Source organism: Fukomys damarensis, unplaced genomic scaffold (assembly GCF_012274545.1).
Source record: "Fukomys damarensis isolate Sample0158 unplaced genomic scaffold, DMR_v1.0_HiC HiC_scaffold_39, whole genome shotgun sequence".
NCBI classification, from domain to species: domain Eukaryota; kingdom Metazoa; phylum Chordata; class Mammalia; order Rodentia; family Bathyergidae; genus Fukomys; species Fukomys damarensis.
Genome location: NW_022900951.1, coordinates 48,089,617 through 48,111,029, shown reverse-complemented (window position 1 = coordinate 48,111,029; position 21,413 = coordinate 48,089,617). Strand labels below are relative to the sequence as shown.

General features: G+C 37.4%; 1 protein-coding gene across 13 annotated transcripts in view; it reads left to right on the top strand.

The window, feature by feature from the left end:
- Alas2 (5'-aminolevulinate synthase 2) overlaps positions 1 to 21,413 on the top strand; it is a 129,952-nt gene that overhangs the window by 42,759 nt on the left and 65,780 nt on the right. For 4 of the 13 annotated variants that reach the window (XM_010610109.3, XM_010610108.3, XM_033760127.1 and 1 more), the window contains exon 1: positions 19,666 to 21,165. The exons of 3 other annotated variants lie outside the window; for them this stretch is intronic. Coding sequence is in view for 5 of the 10 variants with exons in the window: in XM_033760124.1 (XP_033616015.1) it covers positions 21,118 to 21,165 (48 nt within the window). In the remaining 5 variants the exon portion in view is untranslated. Of the gene's footprint in view, positions 1 to 7,997; positions 8,069 to 8,375; positions 8,404 to 19,665; positions 21,166 to 21,413 lie in introns of those variants that run through there. 6 more of the 13 variants (XM_033760124.1, XM_010610105.2, XM_033760125.1 and 3 more) reach the window with 6 other exon arrangements.

Here is a 21,413-nt window from a genome sequence, read left to right as displayed (position 1 = left end):
TTTGGAGGGGCTGATTGTTTTGAGTTCTTTATATATCCTTGATAATAGTCCTTTGCCTGAGGAGCAGCTGGTGAAAATTTTTTCCCACATTGTAGATTGTCTCTTAGTTCTGCTGATGGTTTCTTTTGAAGTACAGAAGCTTTTTAGTAAGATGAGATCCCAGTTGTTGATTCTATCTGCTAGTTCCCGTGCTACTGAGGATTTGTTCATAAAGTCTTTTCCTATACCACTGTCTTCAAGAGTTCTGCCTAACTTACCTTCCAGCAAGTTTAATGTTTCTGTTTTAATATTTAGATCTTTAATCCATTTAGATTTTAATTTAATGCATGGCGAGAGATAAGGGTCTAATTTTAATCTTTGGCAGGTTGACATCCAGTTTTTCCAACACCATTTATTAAAGAGGCTATCTTTCCTCCACTGAGGATGATCAGCTCCTTTGTCAAAGATGAGGTAGCTGAGTACATCTGGCCAACTCCTGGAATTTATAACAGTTTCCCTTCGAGTGTGGGTTTTCCTAGGTACTTGCTAATAACTAGTAGAGCAGGACAAAATTAATGGGCTATCACTTCATATTTAGGTTACCAAAATTGTAACTGTTAACTTGTAGCCAAGTCTCTCTTTCTTTTTCTGTCTCCTATTCAACAAGTCATGTTGAGCCAGATGACTCAAGAACAAGCACACAAGTCATGTTCTTGCCCCAGAAAATGTAGTTTCAAACATTCCCAGCATGCTGTATCATCTCCACTTTATGTTTGAAATTTCTTACATAGAAAAGAGAAATGGATAACCTCCAACTAATAGCAAGCAAGTAAATGAGGCTCCCAGTTGAACAGCACCTGAGAATCTGAATCCTGCCAGTAACCATATAAACTTCAATAAGGATTCTTCCTCATTCAAATCTTGATGAATCTTCAGCCCTGGCCAGCACCTTGACTGAAACCTATAAGGTATCCTGAAACAGATGACTTCTGACCCACAGAAATTATTAGTAATACTTTAGTAATAATGTGTGTTGTCATAATTGAATAGGCATAAGTATGGTGGTAATTTATTATGTAGCTATAGATAAATAATACAGCATCCCATGTTAAGAAACCTGTTTTGATCACCCTATTTCATGCTGCAATACATCCAGCCCATATCTGAAAATACTGTGCCTCATCCTATATACCACTTGGGAAGAGCATGGCCCACTATTTTCATGGTCAGAGTTAAGTCAGAAATGAAATATCCAGCAGTGACGTTTGGCTCCACACCTAGCAGGGGATTTACATAAGGTGAGGGTGCATCGATAAGCTTGAATCTTAGTTGGGAACGGCTCACACGACTAGCTTGCCACAGGAAATGTTCTAAACATTCCAGGCATACTGTGGAAGTGATTCATCACTGGGATCTTGTACCTTTAGATGACAGGTCTTGGTTCTCATTTTTACCCTTGTCCCTGTCTTCCCTTCACCCCCTCCTCCCTTCCCTATTTACAAATACTTTATTTCCATTTTTTTCATTTTCTCATTTTTTTCTCTTCCCTTATTTCCTTTCCCCTACCCTTCCCACTTCCCCTACACCTTTAGCCCTTTTCTTCCCAATTCACATTGTCAATTATCTCATTAGGATCTTATGTACTATTATAGTTTTTCATACCAGAGAAACTATCTGGTATTTATACATGTGTGACTTATTTATTTCTCTTAGGAGTATATCCTCAATATCTATCCATTTTTCTATGAATGACTCTAATTTCTCATTCTTTATGGCCGAGTAGTATTCCATTTTATAGAAAACACACATCTTCTTTATCCAGCCTATAACTGATGGGCACATGGGCTGTTTCCAAGTTTTAACTATTACAAATTTGCTGCTATAAACATAGGTGTGCATACATCACTGTGATATGATTCTTTTAATTCTTTTGGAAAGATACCCAGCAGAGGGATGGCTGGATCAAATGGAACCCCTATTCCCAGCTCTTTGAGGTATCTCCATATTGATTTCCATAGTGGTTGCACCAGTCTGCACTCCCACCAACAATGGAGAAGGGTTCATTTCTCCCCACAACCCCGCCAACGTTTGCTATTGTTTGATTTTCATATTGTTTGATAGCAGCCTTTCTTTGTGGGGTGAGGTGGAGTCTCAGTGTTGTTTTTATCTGCATCTCTTGAATGACCAGTGATGTGGAACGTTTTTTCATATATTTACTTGATGTTTTTGCTTCTTTGTGTGATTAATGTCTGTTCATTTCAGATGCCCATTTTTGAATTGGGTCTTTATATTGGGGGATGATTTTTTTGAATTATTTATATATTCTAGATAAGAGTCCTTTGAGGTGCAGCTAGTAAAAATTTTTTCCCACATTGTAGGTTGTCTTTTAGTTCAGTTGATAAGTTTCTTTTGCAGTGCAGAAGCTTTTTAATAAGATGAGATCCCAGTTATTGGTTCTTTCTGCTAGTTCCCTTGCTACTGAGGATTTGTTCATAAAGTCTTTTCCTTTGCCAGTGTCTTCAAGAGTTCTGCCTAACTTATCTTTCAGCAAGTTTAGTGTTTCTGTTTTAATATTTAGATCTTTAATCCACTTGGATTTAAATTTAGTGCATGGTGAAAGATAAGGGTCTATTTTTAATTTTTGGCAGGTTGAAATCCAGTTTTTCTAACACTGTTTATTAAAGAGGCTATTTTGCCTCCGGTGGGGATGGTTGTCTCCTTTGTCAAAGGAGAGGTAGCTGAGTACATCAGAAGTTGTTTTTGTGTCTTCCAATCTGTTCTGCTGATCCTCAGGTCTGTTTCTTTGCCAGTACCGTGCTGTTTTCACAGGGGCTTTGTAGTATAGTTTCAAATTGGGAATTGTTATACCCGCTGCCATGTCTCTGTTGTCTAAGATGGCTTTTGCTATTCTAGGTCTCTTCTGGTTCCAAATGAATTTTTGGATTATTTTTTTTCTAGTTCTGTGCAATATACTGTTGGAACTTCAGTTGGGATTACATTGAATCTGTATATCAGTTTTGGCAGTACAGCCATTTTCACTATGTTGATTCTTCCTATCCAGGAGCAGGGGATATCTTTGCATTTTCTTATGTCCCCTTTGATCTCTTTTTTCAGAGTGCTATAGTTTTCAGTGTAGAGTTATTTTGTTTCTTTCATTAGATTTATTCCCAGTTACTTCATTTTTCTGGACAGCATCACACATTTGATTCCAGCATCACAAACTCTGGATTACAGTCACATCTGAAAAGTCCCACGTATGACTACATACGATTTGGGGGGAATATGTAGACACAGCCATAACATTATCTTTGTCAGGAAGATGGCCCAGAAAACTTTAGCTTCATCTGAGTTTTCCCTGGAATGTGTTACTTTTGGAAACCTATCATATCAGCAAGTCTTGGGGCCCTGTAACTTGTCTGTGGTACCATTGTTCAAAAGTCCTCCCTTGTACATGGGATTTAGCTCAGTGGTGGCAGGCCTGCCTGGCAAGCACAAAGTCCTGAGTTTAATTCCCAGTACAAAAAAAAAAAAGTTATCCCTTGAAACTCATACCAGGCAGCCTGAATGTCACTGGAAGTGGCTACAAACATCTAAGTCTTAAGATTTTTAGCACTGAACTCTTCCTCTCTCCAATACACCTTTCCCCCTTCTCTCTTGTCCATTTAGATTCACTTGATATCAAAGTCTGAGTCATCCTTGATCTTCCTTGTCCCTTAACTGTGCTGTGCCCTTGTGCTATACCACTGATGTATTGATTTTTATGATTAAATCTAGGTCCCTATCTTTCACCATGCACTAAACTAAAATCCAAGTGGATTAAGGATCTAAATATCAAAAAAAAAAAAAACAACTATACTTACTGGAAAGTAAGTTAGGTAGAACTCTCAAAGACATTGGCATAGGAGAAGACTTTATGAACAAATCCTCAGCAGCAGGAGAACTTGCACAAAGAATCAACAACTGGGATCTCATTGTATTAAAAAGTTTTTGCCATGCAAGGGAAGCCACCAACAGAGCTAAGAGACAACCTACAATGTGGGAAAAAAAATTTTACGAGCCACTCCTCAGACAAAGGACTACTATCTAGAATATATAAAGAACTAAAAAAATCCAAATACAAAGATTCAATTCAAAAATAGGCATCTGAAATGAAGAGACATTTCTCAAACAAACAAAAAGCAGCAAATAAATATATGAAAAAATGTTCAACATCACTCGTCATTCAAGAGGTGCAGATGAAAACAACACTGAGATTCCACTTCACCCCCAGAAAGAATGCCTGCTATCAATAAATCAATGAATAACAAATGCTGGCAGGGTTGTGGGGAGAAATGAACCTTTCTCCATTTTTAGTGGACTGGTTCAACCACTGGAAATCAATACAGAGATACCTCAAAGTACTAGGATTAGAGGTTCCATTTGACCCAGCTATCCCTCTGCTGAGTATCTTTCCAAAAAAATTAAAAGAATCATATCACAGTGATATATGCACAACTATGTTTATAGTGGCACAGTTTGTAATAACTAAAACTTGGAAAGAACCAAATGCCCATCAACTGCAGACTAGATAAAGAAGTTGTGGTATTTCTATAAAACCAGAGTACTACTCAGCCATAAGGAATGAGAAACTAGAAACATTTATAGCTAAATGGATGCACATTGAGGCTATATTCTTAAGTGAAATAAATAGGACACACTCGAGTAAATACCTAATAGTTTCTCTGGTATGAAAACTAAAAGTGTAAATAAGGTTCAAATGGTATAATTGAGAGGGTGAAATAGGAAAAAAATATCTAAAGATGAAATGGGAGGGGGAGTGGAAAGGAAATAAGGGAAAAGAAAAAATGTGAAAAAAGGAAAAAATGGAAACAAAGCCTTTATAAATAGGGATGGGTGAAGGGGGTGAAGAGAGGGCAGGGATATGGGGAAAAAACAAGAACCAGGATATATCATGTAAAGGTATAAGATCCCAATGATAAATGTAACTGTATTGATTACTTTTAATGTACCAATAAAGTTAGTGGGAAAAAAATCATCTGTACTTTCCAGTAAACCTAAAACTACTTAATAAAAGTCTATTTTTAGACTTGAAACAATTGGTAAGAAAAAAAATTTAAAGTAATTAATGATGCTCCTTTCATATTGTAGCATCTGCCTATTTTCCTGTCTCATCCCTTATGTTCTCTACAATGTACCAATCCCTGTTCACCCCTGAGATGGAAGGAACCCTTGTGAGCACACACACGTACATGTCTCTGTGCATTTACAAGGATTCTTGTAGCAATCAAATTTATTGATATAGCACTGAGGCTTTTCTCCTTTCCTGCCTGTTTAAATCTCATGTAAGACTGAAAAGTGATTTGGCTAAGAGATGAAGCACAGCTATGTGGTAGAGGATTCTAGGAGAGAAGTGAAGACCTGCAATCTTCTCAAAAGGGACTGGAAAAAACACCAAAAATGCAAAGTCGGCCTACTGTTTAGCACTAAGATGCCAGGGACAAGGATGACTGTGAATATATTGTGACTATGTCATGTGGTTCTGTGATTTTCTGCAGCACTGTAAAGGGCTATATCCAGTTCTCACCCTAGGATCCAGGTTTCAGTCCCTGGAAAGTTGGTCTGTGTTGGTAAGGTACAATACATCCTGGCATCGCTTGGAGAGGGCAATGATAAGCTCCAGGAGGACTCGCTCACTTCAGGACAACTTTCATCAGTTTTTGGGTCTGTTTGTGATGGTTAAAATTGACCTACATTGAAAGAAAAGAGGAAGCAGATACCTCATTCCCCTGTTAATATGGACTAATAACACTGTAGGAAGGAGTAGCTGGTGGAGATGGTATACAGGCACCACAAAATCACTTGTGCCTTTCAGACCCCATAGGCGTATTGAATCATTTATTCTTGCTAACTGATCTGATCTTCATCATGAGAGTCTATTCCATGGACTCAATAGTAAGAGGTAAAAGCCCAATGGATTTATGTCTAATCTGGTGCCATCTGATGCAATCATTCTGTCCATTCAAATAATAGTCAATTTCTTTTCCTGAAAATGCTCAGTTATTTAGATTTCTACCCCATTCTCCTATTCTTTTTCAAGATAAGAGGTCTGTATGGCATTTGAGTGTCCATGCTGATGTGGGAAATTGTACATGACATTCGTATTTTGCCTGCAGTGTCCTCTATGATGTCTTGGGGTGAAGATGACTTTTCTCCTGGGTGATGCAAACCTTCTTGCTCAGGTCTGTGGTCTGTGTAACTTGCATTTTTTGTTTTTCTCATTTTTCTCAGGACTTGGAACTCCCTGGGTGACTAAACCTTAGCCTATCTGTACTGACATCTGCAGACATCTCTGAATATAGGTCTTATTGTCCATCTTACCCGTGTTCACAGCTGTAAACTTTACAGCCTAGACTGCAGGCTGACCTATATCCTAGCCAGGTTAGGCTTCCTTCCTGATAGTTCCCCTGGCTCTTGAATCAGCCACTTTCAGAATTCCCCTTCAAGGAATGTAACCCTCTGAAGTCTCACCTGCAACAAAGCAGAGATTAGTTACAGAAATATAAATTCCTAAACTCTGGATGGCCCAGTTTATGGATGATAGGATAATATAGTACAGATTGAGAACATTGTAATTCAGGAGAAAGCATAAATGCAAAAGCTGATTCCTGAAAAAAGTGGAAGGGCATAGAATCCAGAAGGGCCTGACTACCAAGTAAAATCAGATCTCTTCCTACAGAGATTACAAATGCAGGTCTAGTGTTGTTGATAGATGATGAGCGCCTTTGTTTGATCTCTTCATTTTCACAAGGAAATGTTGGTGAATATTATGAGAAGAATTAGTGCTGGTGCGGCTGAAAGGGTCTTATATGTAGACACGAGAGAAGATACAGGTGTGAAGGGTGTAGAAAATTTGTGCATTTAGCAGTATTGCTAGGAGATTGGGGAAAAGGAGAGGAAGCATAAGAGGTATTTGAAAGGAGGAGAGTTCAAAGCTCTGGGTAAACTGGTTACAGAAGGACCTGGTAGATAGTGATAACTTCTATGCAGCCAGTAGACTAAAGCCCTTCATGAGATTGAAGGCTGTCCATGCAGCGTCGTTTGAGACAGACAGCAGGAAGGACACAAGATAGTGCTGCTGACAAGGAGAAGGAGATACCAAAACTAGACATCAGGGATGAGGGTGAGGAAGGTGTCCTGACACCCAAGGCATGACTGTGAGCAAGAAGACTTTGGAGGGGGAAGAGAACATCCTAGAGGACAAAAGGTAGTGGCCTAGCCAGCCCCATGAATACTGATATCACCAGGAAAGATCAGAAGAGTGAGAGCTGAGAAGACAGTGATTGTGCCACATGGGAAAGCCTGAAGTGCATGGGAGGAGAATATCCAAGGTATTAGTACAGGTCTTAAACACATGTCTATTACTGGACAAGGTTGAAGGAGGTTCCCAAAGTGGAACTACAGAGTCTAAACCCAATCTATGCATGGAATTAAATTGCATGCTCACTGACTTTCCCAGTGGAAAAAGAATTATCAGAACTGGTCAGTAAGAGGCATGGGAAGGATTTAGTAGGCAGCGATTTAAAGTATATACTCAGAAATGGAGTGTAGACATGAAAGAAATGAGATATTGAGAGAAATGAGCTGGGTATACTATGAGGCCTTGGGAGTGTCTTTAAGATTGATGATCTAGGATGTGCATTCCTACTCTCTGTCACGCTGTCAAAATGCAAGTTTGAAGTTGAGATATGTTGTCCTCTAATATTACTGCTTATTTGAGGATGGAAGTCTGTTGGAGGAAGCACAATTTACAAGTGAAAAGTATTGGTCCAGAGCCCAATTTACAGGTTTATTGTTTCTATTATACCCTTAAGAATTTTTTGAATGAGTTTCCTGAAAGGGAAAAGGGTTTAAATAATACCTGTGTTTTGAAACTACAGTTTTCCTTAAAGGTACCAAGTTTAAATCCAGATTCCCATGTCTCCTTTCTACCTATCTTTACTTCTTTTGTCTTACCTCAGGTCTGCAGAGGCAGAGGAGCCAGTAGAACAACAGATTCTGGATATCATACGTTCCATTCCTTAGTGCACAGGTAATAACTGCATTGGGAACATAATTTCCAGGAGACAAAGGCTAAGAGACTGGTAAGGACCTCACTGGGCTCCCAGGAATAGACCAACAACCTGCCAATCGTAGGTCACACCCAGCTAAGATCCTTGAATTCTCCACAGAAAAACAAAAGAAAATGTTTATTCCTCCACGGTTGGTGGGGTCCACCTCATTGGACAAAAGATGACACTGTTGTGCTATGTAGCAATCCTGCTCACTTCTCTCCCATCTGCAGAATTTGAAAAAATTTCCTCAGGGTGATTTTTTTTTTCCTTGTCAATGCCTAAAAGGTCCTGAAGCTGAGCCTGCCCAGGACTGGTAAGTTTCCTCTCAATAAATCTTTTGATTTTCAAATTAGCAGTTCACTTGCCAGAATGGCTAAATTCCGTAGCAATTTATATCACTACTTTTTCAAATTGTCTGTCTTCCTTTTTCCTCCTGTCCTGAGGTTTTATGGGCCTGTATCAATATATTTTTCATCATTTATAAGTCACTCGATGCCACTCTAAAAATTTTGTTAAAGTGTAATAAAGTTAATTTTATCCATAGTCCTATAATTAAGTCATAACCATTTTTAATATTTTGTTATAAATGTAGAGATTATTCATTCATGAAGGCGTATTAAAACCAATGAGATTAATATGTTTTAATATCCTGCTTTTAAATTATTTCATACTTTGAAAAACTGTCTTCATATTATTAGTTATATTTGGTTTTTTTTTTAATGCAAACGTGTGCTGAGACTTTCAGTACAAAGAATTGGCAACACTCAAATGCCAAAGACAAAATGGCCAGGCAGCCTTGTGAGGGCATGAGGTGCTTTACATTTCACTCTTTTATCCTGGGCACCTGGCAGAGTACCTAGCATTTAGTGGATGATCAATATACTTGTGAAATAAGATAAGATAATTATATTTCATCATATATTTATATATGTACGTATTTGTTTGATTATTTCATGACACTGGAGTATATCGGATTGCTACATTTTAAAAAATTTACTATTTTCTGAGCAGTACTTTCCTACATCATTAAAAATAAGTTTTACTGGCCTTAGTTCAATTGGTCTAATGAAAGTCATTTTGTATAATTGACAATGTGAAATAGGAAGAAAGGGGCTAAAGGTGTAGGGAAAGTGGGAAGGGTAGGGGAAAGATAATAAGGGAAAAGATAAAATATGAGAAAATTAAAAATGGAAATGAATTGTTTGTAAAGGAGGAGGGAAGGATGGGGTGAAGGGAGGGCAGGGACAAGGGGAAAAAATGAGAACCAAGACCTGTCATGTAAAGGCACAAAATCCCAATAATGAATGTAACTGTACTGTATACCTAAAATGTACCAAAAAAACTCAATGAGGAAAAAAAAAGAAAGTCATTTTGTAGTAGTTCAGTTTAGGCATTATGAGTAGACAGAGCAACCTAAGGATAGGGTCAGATAAAAGAGCTAATTCAACCTGCTGGTTAATCAAAAAGCTTACAGATACAAAGATAAATACAAAAAAGAATAAAAGATTAAGATAAAAACAGACAAAACATTTTCTCCCAGGAAAGAAACTTATAATACAGAATAAGCTAAGAGTCCCTTTCTAAACACCAGACTTGGACCGCAATGGAACTGGAGAAGGCATTAAAAGTACAGAATAACCAGTTTCTTTTTTTAACTTTTTAACTATTTCCTTTAAAAGATATTGCTTTGCCCGTCTGTATAAAGCCAACACACACACACACACACACACACACACACACACACACACGCACAGAGAGACAAAACAACATACTGAATATCTTTCCTCTTCTGGTGGGTATCTACACAGAGCTTTTTGTCTTCCTAGTATTTGTAATAAACACTGCAAAATTCCTCCTTTTATTTTCAAGTTTATTCTTTAATATTGGGAAACAAAGAACTTGAGTTTATACAAAATTAATGTTTAATTTCAATAGTTGGTAATCAACTCAGGACATAATCTTTCAAGATTCAAAGGTCTTTATTTCATTCCATAATAATTTCACTGAAGATTAAATTAATAAGATATAGCATAGAATTTCCATTATAGATATGGATCTTTGATTATTGCTCCATGTTTTAATTAGCTGTCATATTGCATCTCTTTCCACAAAGATTCTGCCCTGGATCAAGTTAATTCATAAAACTGAGATTCTGGAAGACTTCCTAATTTTATTTATTTGATATAGTCTGCTGCATTGATTTGTATTGTGTGATGAAGATTTGGAATATAATGAAAAATACTAAGTACAATGAATTTAGGGGCCAAATTACTACATGTTGTTTCAATTAGAAACATCATAATTTGACAGCAAACATTATGCATGAAACAAGTCTGATATGACTACAAATGTCTTTCTCTTCCCAAGTCCAGCTAAAATTTCTGAAACTGCATATACTAAGCAAAAAGTTTCCTTTTCAGTAGCATTATGTGCAAATAATCTAAATGATTTTATACTAGCAAATTTTTTACCGTAAAGGCATTACATAATTTTTGTTTTTGTTTTTGTCTTGTTTTGTTTTTTGAGATGGTCTTACTTTGTAGTTCAGGCTGGCCTTGAACTAATTATATAGTTTAGGCTCGCCTTGAACTCATGGCAATCTTCCGGCCTCTGCCTCCCCAGTACTGGGATTAGAGGCATGAGCCACCACACCCTGCTGGCATTGCTTAATTTTGTTTTAATTGAGTTTATTGGTACAATCTATGTATACAATACAGTTACATTCATCATTGGGATTCTGTACCTTTACATAATAGGTCTTGATGCTCATTTTTCCCCTTGCCCCTGCCCTCCCTTCACCCCCCTTCCCCTCCCCATTTACAAACACTTTATTTCCATTTTTTCAGTTTCTCATATTTTTTTTCTCTCCCTTATTACCTTTCCCCCACCCTTCCCACTTTCCCTATACCTTTAGCCCTTTACTTCCTATTTCACATTATTAATTATCTCATTAGGATCCTGTGTACTATTATAGTGGCATTGCTTAATTTTTGAACTTGCAGTCCTTCACAACTTTTTGCTTTTTGAAAACTCTCCTGGAGGTCTTTGGGCAAGGGCTAATGAGAACTTCATTTCCAGTTCTAGCTCTTGCCTGCATTACTTACTTTGCTATCTGAATTCTTTTGGTTCTCTGGACTTGTTTCTTCAATGTGTTGTTTCCTTAGCCTAACTTAATGAGTGGCAAAAGGAGGCTGACTTAGATAGGGGTATGGTCAAAGAAATCTAGTTCTTGGCCCGCAGATTTAGCTCACTGCCTTGCAAACGCAAGGTCCTGAGTTCAATCCCTGGTACCAAATAAATACATCTAGTTCTCAGTATAAAAACTCTTTTTTTCTATTATGAAATGTTTTTTTTAAAGAAAGAAAAAAATTGAATTTAACAAAAATATCAAAATCATAGTGCTACTTATCTGAACTTAGACTCCCACAGCTGAGAGTTAGATTGAAGATTAAAACTATGAAAATTAATAAGCTCAACTAATATTTAAAAAAATGGATGGCTTTGAAAAATGTCTGATCAGTTCTAGGGTGTCTTCAAGAATTACAACATCAGACTGGTTTCAACATGGTTAAATAGAAAAGAAGCAACATTGAAGCTACTCAGAGAAAATATAAAAATACAGTTAACTGGAAGAAAGGAAGGGCAATACATCTTGATGCCAAAATCAAGCTGAAATAAGGGACGTGTAGATCAAACAAAACACAGGCATGGGACTTTATAAAATGATTATGTAGTCCACAGGGCTGCCTGTGGGTTTACCAGCTTCAGGCAGAGCAGGAACCAGAGCAGGAACTGCCACTCCTAGGAAGTTCCCCCAAAATGGAGAGACTATAAATGTGCATCAAATTCAATCTACACAGGATAGATCTGGGCTAAGAGGTCTCTGCCTCTTTTGCATTCCTGCAAACAGAGGACACTGAAGCCTGGCAACACATTTTACCAAGACACACAGGAACTAGTAACCAAGAAGGTGCTCCTTTCCCTACTGGCCACCAGGTTTTAATTTTTTTATGTGGCACTCCATAGCTGTTAACTAGAACCTCTAGCACAACAAGGTTAGGAACCCTCAGCAGCAATGAGGATAGCTAGCGGAGCAATGTGATCACTCCTGCCATACAATCAGCATGAGAGAAACACTCAGATGGTGGATGTAGCTGCATCTAGCAGCACAAGCAGCCTTGGGCAACAGGGACAAAGAATGGGATATTAGCACTCACTTGCCCTATGATCAGCAGCACAAGCACCCTTGGCCTTCAAGTCAGCACTGTGTCTTGACCTGTGACCAATAGTGAAAGCAACCTTAGGCCACTGCAGTCTGACAAAAAGGGCAACACCTGAGAGGAGCCAGCGATGTGGAACAGAGGCTATGCAAGGTCCTAGAGGTTCTAGTTGTACATGGGACTGGGAGCAGCTTCAAGCTGTCTCTGTCTGAGGATGCCACAGCAACTGGGAGAGCAATGCATAGACAAACAGGGTAAGGAGATGAAGGTGGGCCATCCAGAAAGCTGCTGACTAAAGACTGGCCACAGCCTCCACATACATAGGTCAAGATCATCCCAAAATCTAGCACTAATTCTACTGCAGACTTGGCAGGGTTACCCAGCAGAGATTTGGGCTTGGACTTGGACACTACCATAGAACTGAGGGCACCAGAGGAACTTTTTTCTTCTTTTGCTATTTGTGTATTAGTTTGTTTCATTTTCCTTTTTCTGTCAGGTATTTTCCCCCGAGGGGGGTGTTTAGGTTTTAACTTTTTGTTAAATTTGTTTTGCCTGTCCTTTTTCTCTCTTTCCTTAGTTGTCTTTCTTGATTGTTTTTATATTTTCATGTGAGTGAACATTGTTGCTAGTCTTTTTGGTTCACTTTAGTATTATTTTTGTTTCTTTTTCATTCGTTCATTCCTGTCCTCTTTTCCAGGTTTCCCAAATCTTGAGAGATCTAACTATATTTCAGCTTTGTTTCTAACTATATTTCTCTGCAGTTATTGCTGTTTTGTCTCCTGTCCTTCCTAAATTCCCTCAGGGTAAAACCTCTCTTTCAAGGGGGAACTCACTGTATACAATTTCCTGTTATAGCCATTTCAGCAAAAAGTATGAGAACACAAAATATGTCCAAATTAAAACTCCTTTATAGCTAGCAACCAAAGGGTGACCTCCTACTCCTAACTCCCTTTGGTACCAATCCAGAAGGGAAGCCCAGTTTTTAAAGGGAAAAAAACACAATAGAATGTCATGATCTCATCTTTGAGCAAGCACAAGGGTACAGAAGCAGATTGCAAGTTAGATTAAAATCCAGTTTTTGGAGAGGGATTCAGCAGAAAGTTCCTATCCCCATGATTAGGGCCATAGCATAACATGTCCTGTCCTTTGTTCTTTTTTTTCTCCTTGAGTTTATTGGTACATTTTAGGTACACAGTACAGTTACATTCATCATTGGGACCTTGTACCTTTACATGACAGGTCTCGTTTCTCATTTTTCCCCTTGTCCCTGCCCTCCCTTCACCCCCTCCTCCCTTCCCTATTTACAAATGCTTTATTTCCATTTTTTGATTTTCTCATATTTTTTTCTTTTCCCTTATTTACTTTCCCCTACCCTTCCCACATCCCCTACACGTTTATCCCTTTTCTTCCTATTTCACATTATCAATTATACCATTAGGACCTTATGTACAATTATAGTTTTTCACACCAGAGAAACTATTCAGTATTTACCCATGTGTGACTTATTTATTTCACTTAAGAGTATATCCTCAATATGCACCCATTTTCCTATGAATGACTCTAATTTCTTATTCTTTATGCCTGAGTAGTATTCCATTTTATAAAAAAACCACATCTTCTTTATCCAGTTACCCATGTCCTTTGTTCTTAACCGCAAGACATGATATATCCTATCCTTTGATCTCAACCACAAGGTAATCTATGTGCTGGTTTACTAATCACTTTGAACAAGCAATCTGAGGAGAAAAAGGGGTAAAATTCAGGCAAAGACTATAGAGGGGTTGTTAACTCATTTACATCATTTACCAGTTTATGTTGGATATAATTATATGAATATAGATCATGCCTATATGCTTAAAAGTATCAAGTTAGCAGTTACCACAGTTTCTCAGTTTTTAGGCTATGCCTGATGGTGTTGTTATTGCTAATTTTACTACTTTAGCCAGGATACCATACCTATTGTAAGAAGCTGTTCACAATTGTATGACAGCATTGTGATTGGGGTCATAATCATCAACATAGTCCAGTACCAAAGGACTTGGAGCTGAGCCAAAATGGTAGCAACTTCTCATCCCTAACATATTTGAAAGGTGGGATCCTGGGACAGACACAAAGCCCAAGAGTCAGCAACATCTAGAATACATCCCTGAGGTATAGACTTTTCCTACAGAAGCCATCATATTGTGATAAAGCTACCTAACATAAGAAACTTACAAGTATCGACACAGAAAACAAATTGAAATTTAAAAATAGAAAATAACAAAACACAGAACCAAAATGCAATCCCAGATCTCCAGCCCACTCAGGATAAATCCAGGGGACAATGAGATACAAGAAATCAAAGCCAGCCACTGAAATTTTCTGAATGATAGGAGGAGAAATAAACAGGTGTATGAATATAGAGAAAATCAGAAAAGAAACAATCTCTCAGGAAAAAAAGAAACTATCATAACGAAAGACCTGCTCAACAAATTTAGAGAAACATAGGTTAAAAAAATAGAGGAGCTTAGGAAAATAGTGTAAACCATTAATGCCCAAAATAGGAAGGAAATGAAATACAGAATAAAGATTCAAACAAAGATCCAGGAAGTTAAAAACTTCCTTGAAATTTTGCAAAGCTGAATGAATGAAAGTGAAGACAGAATATTAGGCCTAGAAGACAGGATTGAGGTGAGTGATCACAAAAAGAAACATCCAGAAATAGCAAGGAACCATGAAAAATCTAACAGCTGCAAGATTATGGAAAGAAGAACAGCAAAAGCCTAACCAGAGTCAATGAAAAAGCAGGAATCAATGCAAAGCACATAAAAAGCCTGTCCACAGAACTAATGGCAGAAAACTTCCCAAGCAGGGAAATAGAACTTGATGTACAGATGAGTGAGATATATAGGACTTTAACTAGCTGTGATTAAAAAAAATCTGTACCTAGGAATATAATAGTCAAGATTCCAGAAACCCATCAGAAGAACAAAATTATAAAAGCATTTAGAGCAAAGAAGCAAATCACATACAAAGGAAAGCCCATCAGAATCATAGCAGACTTCTTAATACAAACCCTTAAGTCAAAGAGAGCTTGGAGTGAAGTATTTCAAGTCCTAAAAGAAAACAACCTTTGACACAAATTGATGTACCCTGCAAAACTAACTTTGAATCGATGGAGAAATAGCATACTTCCAGGACAAAGAACAATGGAAGAAATTCATGACCATGAAACCCACTCTATAAAATGTTCTTAAAGATAATTTAGAAAGATATAACAAAGACCACAATTCCAAGAACACCAATAAAAAGAAGTCACCAGGCAAATTAAGCAAGTAAACAGAGAGGAAAGACAGGGTACCAGCACAAGAAAATAATATGACAAGGATAAGCCAATAACCATCAATATAAATGGTCTCGATTCATCAATCAAAAGAAATAGACTGGCAGAATGAATCAAGAAACAAGATTAGGCCAGGTGTTGTGGCACAGGCCTGTAATTCCAGCATTCAGGAGGCTGAGGCAGGAGGATTGCTATGAGTTCGAGACCAGCCAGGGCTACATAGTGAGTTCCAGGTCAGTCTCAACAACATAATGAGACACTGTCTCAAAAAACAACAACAAAAAAAAATCAAACAATTTTCTGCATACTGGTAACAGTTAACTCAACAAGAAATTCATAGACTGAAAGTCAAAGGGTGGAAAACAAAGCTTCATGTGACAAGAACCTGGAAAAAAATTAAGGACAGCTATTATGTTTGCAGAGAATTTGGCTTCAAGCTAAGACTGCTCAAAAGATACAAAGAATGTCACTACACACTTTCAAGGGAAAATTCCAAGAAGAAGCAACAGCAATCATAAATATGTATGTACCAAATTCCAAATCACCCTACTTTATAAAACAAACATTAACAGACATGAAATATCACATAAGCATTAACACAATTGTAATGGGGGTTGTCAAAACCCCTCTATCACAAATAGATAAACTAGACAAGAAAATTAACAAAGAAATATCAGAACTGAAAAAGACCTGTGAACATATGGACTTAGTGGATGTTTACAGAGTATTCCACCCCACAATGTCAGAATATACTTTTTCTCAGCTGCACACAGGACATTCTCCAAAATAAGGCATAGCCTAGATCATAGCACATGCTGAAGTAAATGCAAAGGAATTGAAATTATCCAATTCATTTTACCTGGCCATAGTGCAATGAAATTGGAAATCAATGGCAAAAGAAACTACAAAAAAATCATAAACACATAGAAATTAAATAGCACCCTACTGAACAAACAATAGCTCATATGAAATTAAAGAATTAGTTTCTACCATTAAATAATTCAAATACACCATTCTGCAAGCTATGGGACACAATTAAAGCAGTCTGATGAAGGATATTTTTAGTGGTGAATGCTCATGTAAGGAAAGCAGAACGGGTTCAAGTAAACAACCTAATGTTGAACCTCAGACTTCTGGAAAAAACAAGTCAAGCCTAAAGCTTGTAGGAGGGAGGAAATTATAAAGATTACAGCAGAAATTAATGCAGTTGAATCAATGAAATGAAGACCTGGTTCTTTGAAAGACTAAATGATATTAATAAACCCTTAACTAACCTTATCAAAAGAAGGAAATAAAAAAGTCAAATCCATGTAATAAATGAAAAGGGTAAAACCTCAGGGGATCCTGCAGAAATCCAGAAGATCATCAGTACCTATTTGGAGAACCTTTATTCTCACAGGATAGAAAATACAGAAAAACAGAGCAAGATTCCTAGATGCATATGAATCACCAAAGATGAATCAATAAGATATAAAAAATAACCCAGTATCAGTCAATGAAATTGAAGAGGTAATTTAAAAACCTGATAACAAAAATCCAGTTCCAGGTGGATTCACTGCTGAATTCTACAAGAAATTTAGGAATCTAATGCTCCTATTCCTCAAACTCTTAAATTGAAAGGTAAGCAATACTCTCAAAGTCATATCTAGAGGAAAATAATATCTTGATACCAAAACCAGAGAAAGTTATACACAAAAAAAGAGAACTACAGGACAATCTCCCTAATGAATGTAGATGCAAAATCCTCAATAAGATAGTGTCAAACAGAATGTAGCAAATCATCAAGAAGATTATACAAATAAACCAAGTAAGATTTATCCCAGGGATTCAGGGTGGTTCCTCACAGGCAAATCAATACATGTAATATACCATATTAACAGAACCAAGGGAAAAACACATGATCATTTCAATTAAAAAGCATTTGACAATGTCTAAAATCAATTCATGACAAAAACGCTACAAAAAATTAGAATAGAAAGTTTTATCTCAATCTGATAACAGCCATCTATGAAAAACCAACAGCCAACATCATACTAAATGGCCAAAAACTGAAATCCTTCACATTAAAATCAGGAACAACACAAGGATGTCCACTATCGCGACTCCTTTTAAATATAGTTCTGGAGACATTAGTCAGCCATTAAACAAGAAAAATAAATAAAAGGAATACAGATAGAAAAGGAAGAATTTGAACTATCATTATTTGTAGATGACATGATACTCTATATATATTAGACCTCAAAAACTGCCATAAAAGGCATCTAGATTTAATTATCAAATTTAGTCATGTAGCTGGATACAAAGTCAACACACAAAAATGAATACCATTCCTGTACAGAAATAACAAACTTACTGAGAGAGAAATTGTAGAAACCATCCCTTTCACAATATCATAAAAAGATGAAATACTTAGGAATCAATTGAAAAAGAAAGTAAAAGGTCTTTGTATTGAAAACTACAGTACTTTTTAAAAAGGAGATTGAAGAGGATATCAGAAAATGGAAAGTTATCCCTTGCTCTTTGGTAGAAAGAATCAACATACTGAAAATTATCATACTCACATAATTGTTATACATATTTAATGGATTCCCAATCAAAATACCAATAGCATACCTCAAAAAATGAGATAAAATATTCCTAATGTTCATTTGGAATGAGAAGAGACCAAGAATAACAAAAGCAGTTCTGGGCAATAAAGGCAAGGCAGGGGGCATCCCAATCCCTGATGTGGAATTATTCTACAGAGCTACTGTGGTAAGTACAGCAAGGTACTGGCGAAAAAACAAAACAAAAAAACCACAGACCTGAGAATCAATGGAATAGACTAGAAGATGCAGAAACAACACCAAACAGACTTTGCCACCTTATCTCCAACAAAAGGGCCAAACACCTTTACTGAAAGAAAAATACTCTCTTTAATAAATGATGTTGGAAAAACTGGCCTTCCATATGCCAAACACTAAAATTAGACCCATGTCTCTCACCATGCACTAAACTAAAATCACAATGGATCAAAAATCTAAATATTCATATAGTAGCACTAAATCTGCTTGAAGAGAGAATAGGTGGAATTCTTGAAGACATAGGTGTAGGCAAAGACTTATGAACAAATTCCAATCAGATGGGAAATATTACAATGACCCAAAAACTGAGGTCTCATTTTATTAAAAAGCTTTTGCATGGCAAAATAAACCACCTTAACAGAGTGAAGAGACGGTACATAGAGTGGAAAAAAAATTTGCCAGCTGTTTCTCAGGTGAAAGACTGACATCTAGAATATATAAAGAACTGAAAAATTCAAACTCCCCAAATGTAAAGACCCAATCCAAAAATGGGCATCTGAGATGAATGCACATTTCTCAAATGAAGATATACAAATGGCAAATACATCTATAAACCACATCACTGGTTATTTGAGAGATCTAATTAAAATACACCATGATCCCATCTCACTCCAGAAATTCACGGTAACAGATGCTGATGGGGCTGTTGGGAAAAAAGGAACCCTTCTCCACTGTTGCTGGGAGCATAGACTGGTGTAACCACTGTGGAAATCCATAGAGATTCCTCAGAAAAGTAGAACTATAAGTTCCATTTCCTCCAGCTATTTCCCTTATTGATATTATTTGAAAAGAATTAAAAGCATCATACCATAACGATATATGCACACCCATGTCTATAGTGGCATAGTTTGTAACAGTTAAATCTTGGAAACAGCCAAAATACCCATCAACCAATAAATCCATAAAGAAGATGTGGGCATTTTATATACAATGGAGTGCTATTCAGCCATAAAAAAGATAAACTTGAGACATTTCTAGGTAAATGGATGCCCCTTGAGACCATATTTATAAGTGAAATAAATCATAAACACATGTTTAAGTATCACATTGTTTCTTTGGTGTGAGAAACCTAAAAGGTAAATGAGGACCAAAATGTATACTAGGTATTGAGAAATGGGAAGAAAATGCTTAAAGGGGAAGGGGAACAAAGGAGGGAGTAGGAGGAAAGAAAGGAAGGGAAAAGAAAAATAAAAGGTAGTAGAAGTAAAAAATGGAAACAAAACTTTTGTAAATAAGGAGGGGATGAGGGGTTAAAGGGAGCAGAAGGAAGTGGGGCCAAAAGAAGAATCAAGATATATTATGTGCAGGTACTAATTTCCTATGATGACTGATCATTATGTATATTTAAAACATACCAAGGAAATTAATTTCTAAAGGATGTGGAATGATCTAAGACTGCTGACAGTTACAAACAGGAATCTTGAGTAGCCATAAAATGTTTTTAAGAAAAAAAAAAAGAACAACCATGAATCTCACATTCAGAACAACTGGGCTCAAAATGTCAATGGACTTCATTTTCAGAGCTTGAAAAACAGGATGGCAATATTCATGTTTCAAATTACCAAGGAAGAATGTCTTCCTGTTCTTGCTTTTTCTCTTCTTTTCCTCCTCCTTCTCCTTCATCCTCCTCTCTTTTTTCTTTTCCTCTCCTTCTCCTCTTCTCTGTCCCACTCTCCCTCCCTCTCTTCTCTTTTACCTTCAAATCAGACCAGGGAATAGGTTTGTACACTTACCTGTGTCACAATTGAGGCATAAACACATCAAAGAATAATTGGCCATGAATCATTTTGCATATCAACCCCTGTCCTTCTGTTCAAAGATGTCAGTGTTTAATGTTTCCTCAGACTGAAAGAAAAGGGGAGCTATTGAAGCATCTCATAGAAGCAGGTCATGATTTGACTTGCGAAATTTGACTCTGGAGACTGTATAACTGTGTTGGGAGTGTAGGCAATATGAAAGTTACCTGAAAAGGCTCATTCTCATCTCTATGTTACTTAGTAGGAGACATGATCTTACATAATGGAGGACGAACACTCAGCAATCAAGCTGCAACCCAAGGTAGATTTGAGAAAGTCAGAAGAAGAAAGAAATGAGGACCCTCTGAGGCTTTGGCCAGGACAGTGATGGAACAGGGTGTGATGTCAGCCAAGGATGCCAGCAAGGAAAGGAAAGGCTGAGACCCATGATGTGTAGGACAATTTGGGTTAGTTCCCCAATATGCACAGCCTTTCTACCATGCCTGACAAGTTTCTAAGCAATTCTCAGATAATCCCCTATCACAAAAAGGCCCAGGCTTTCCCTGTCACCTCTATCTGTCCCTCATCTCCCAGCTTTCTCTCTTCTCTGGCCCCTGGAATCTCTGTCTCAAGACAGTGCTCCTATGAGCGTTCTTATTCACCGTAGGGTGGTAATTTTGTGATCCTGAATACATGCTTTGCACCCTCAATCCAGGGACAGCATTGAATTTTGCCTCTCTCACATATCTGGCAAAATAGAACTGGGTGTGCTTAGGGAAGAATATTTCATTTTCAAGTTTTGAGAAGATTTTTTTTTCTTTTCATGATAAAATGAGCACCAGAGAAGAACAAACGGAGAATGGAACATTTAAGCAAGGGTTGCCAACACTGATATAAAACTGGAAGATGCCTACACTTGAAGGGAGGAGCCTCTGCTTCCAAGTGCTTCCCAAGGTGAGGAGGGGACCCCACTATTTGGCTGCCCCTCTATACTTTTCCTACCTCAGGCAACCCCTCCAACTGTGAACCGTGTTCATGCTAAGACCCTCCTCCATCCTGAGTTCTTGGTAATTTTCAGCAGTTCTCATCCTCCTATCCCTCTTCAGTGTTTGAGGTTGCCTCAAAAGCTAATTCTCTCAGGTTTTACCCACAACCTCTCAGGCATAGGAAACCTTCTTTCTTATTTTCTGGTATAATTACAA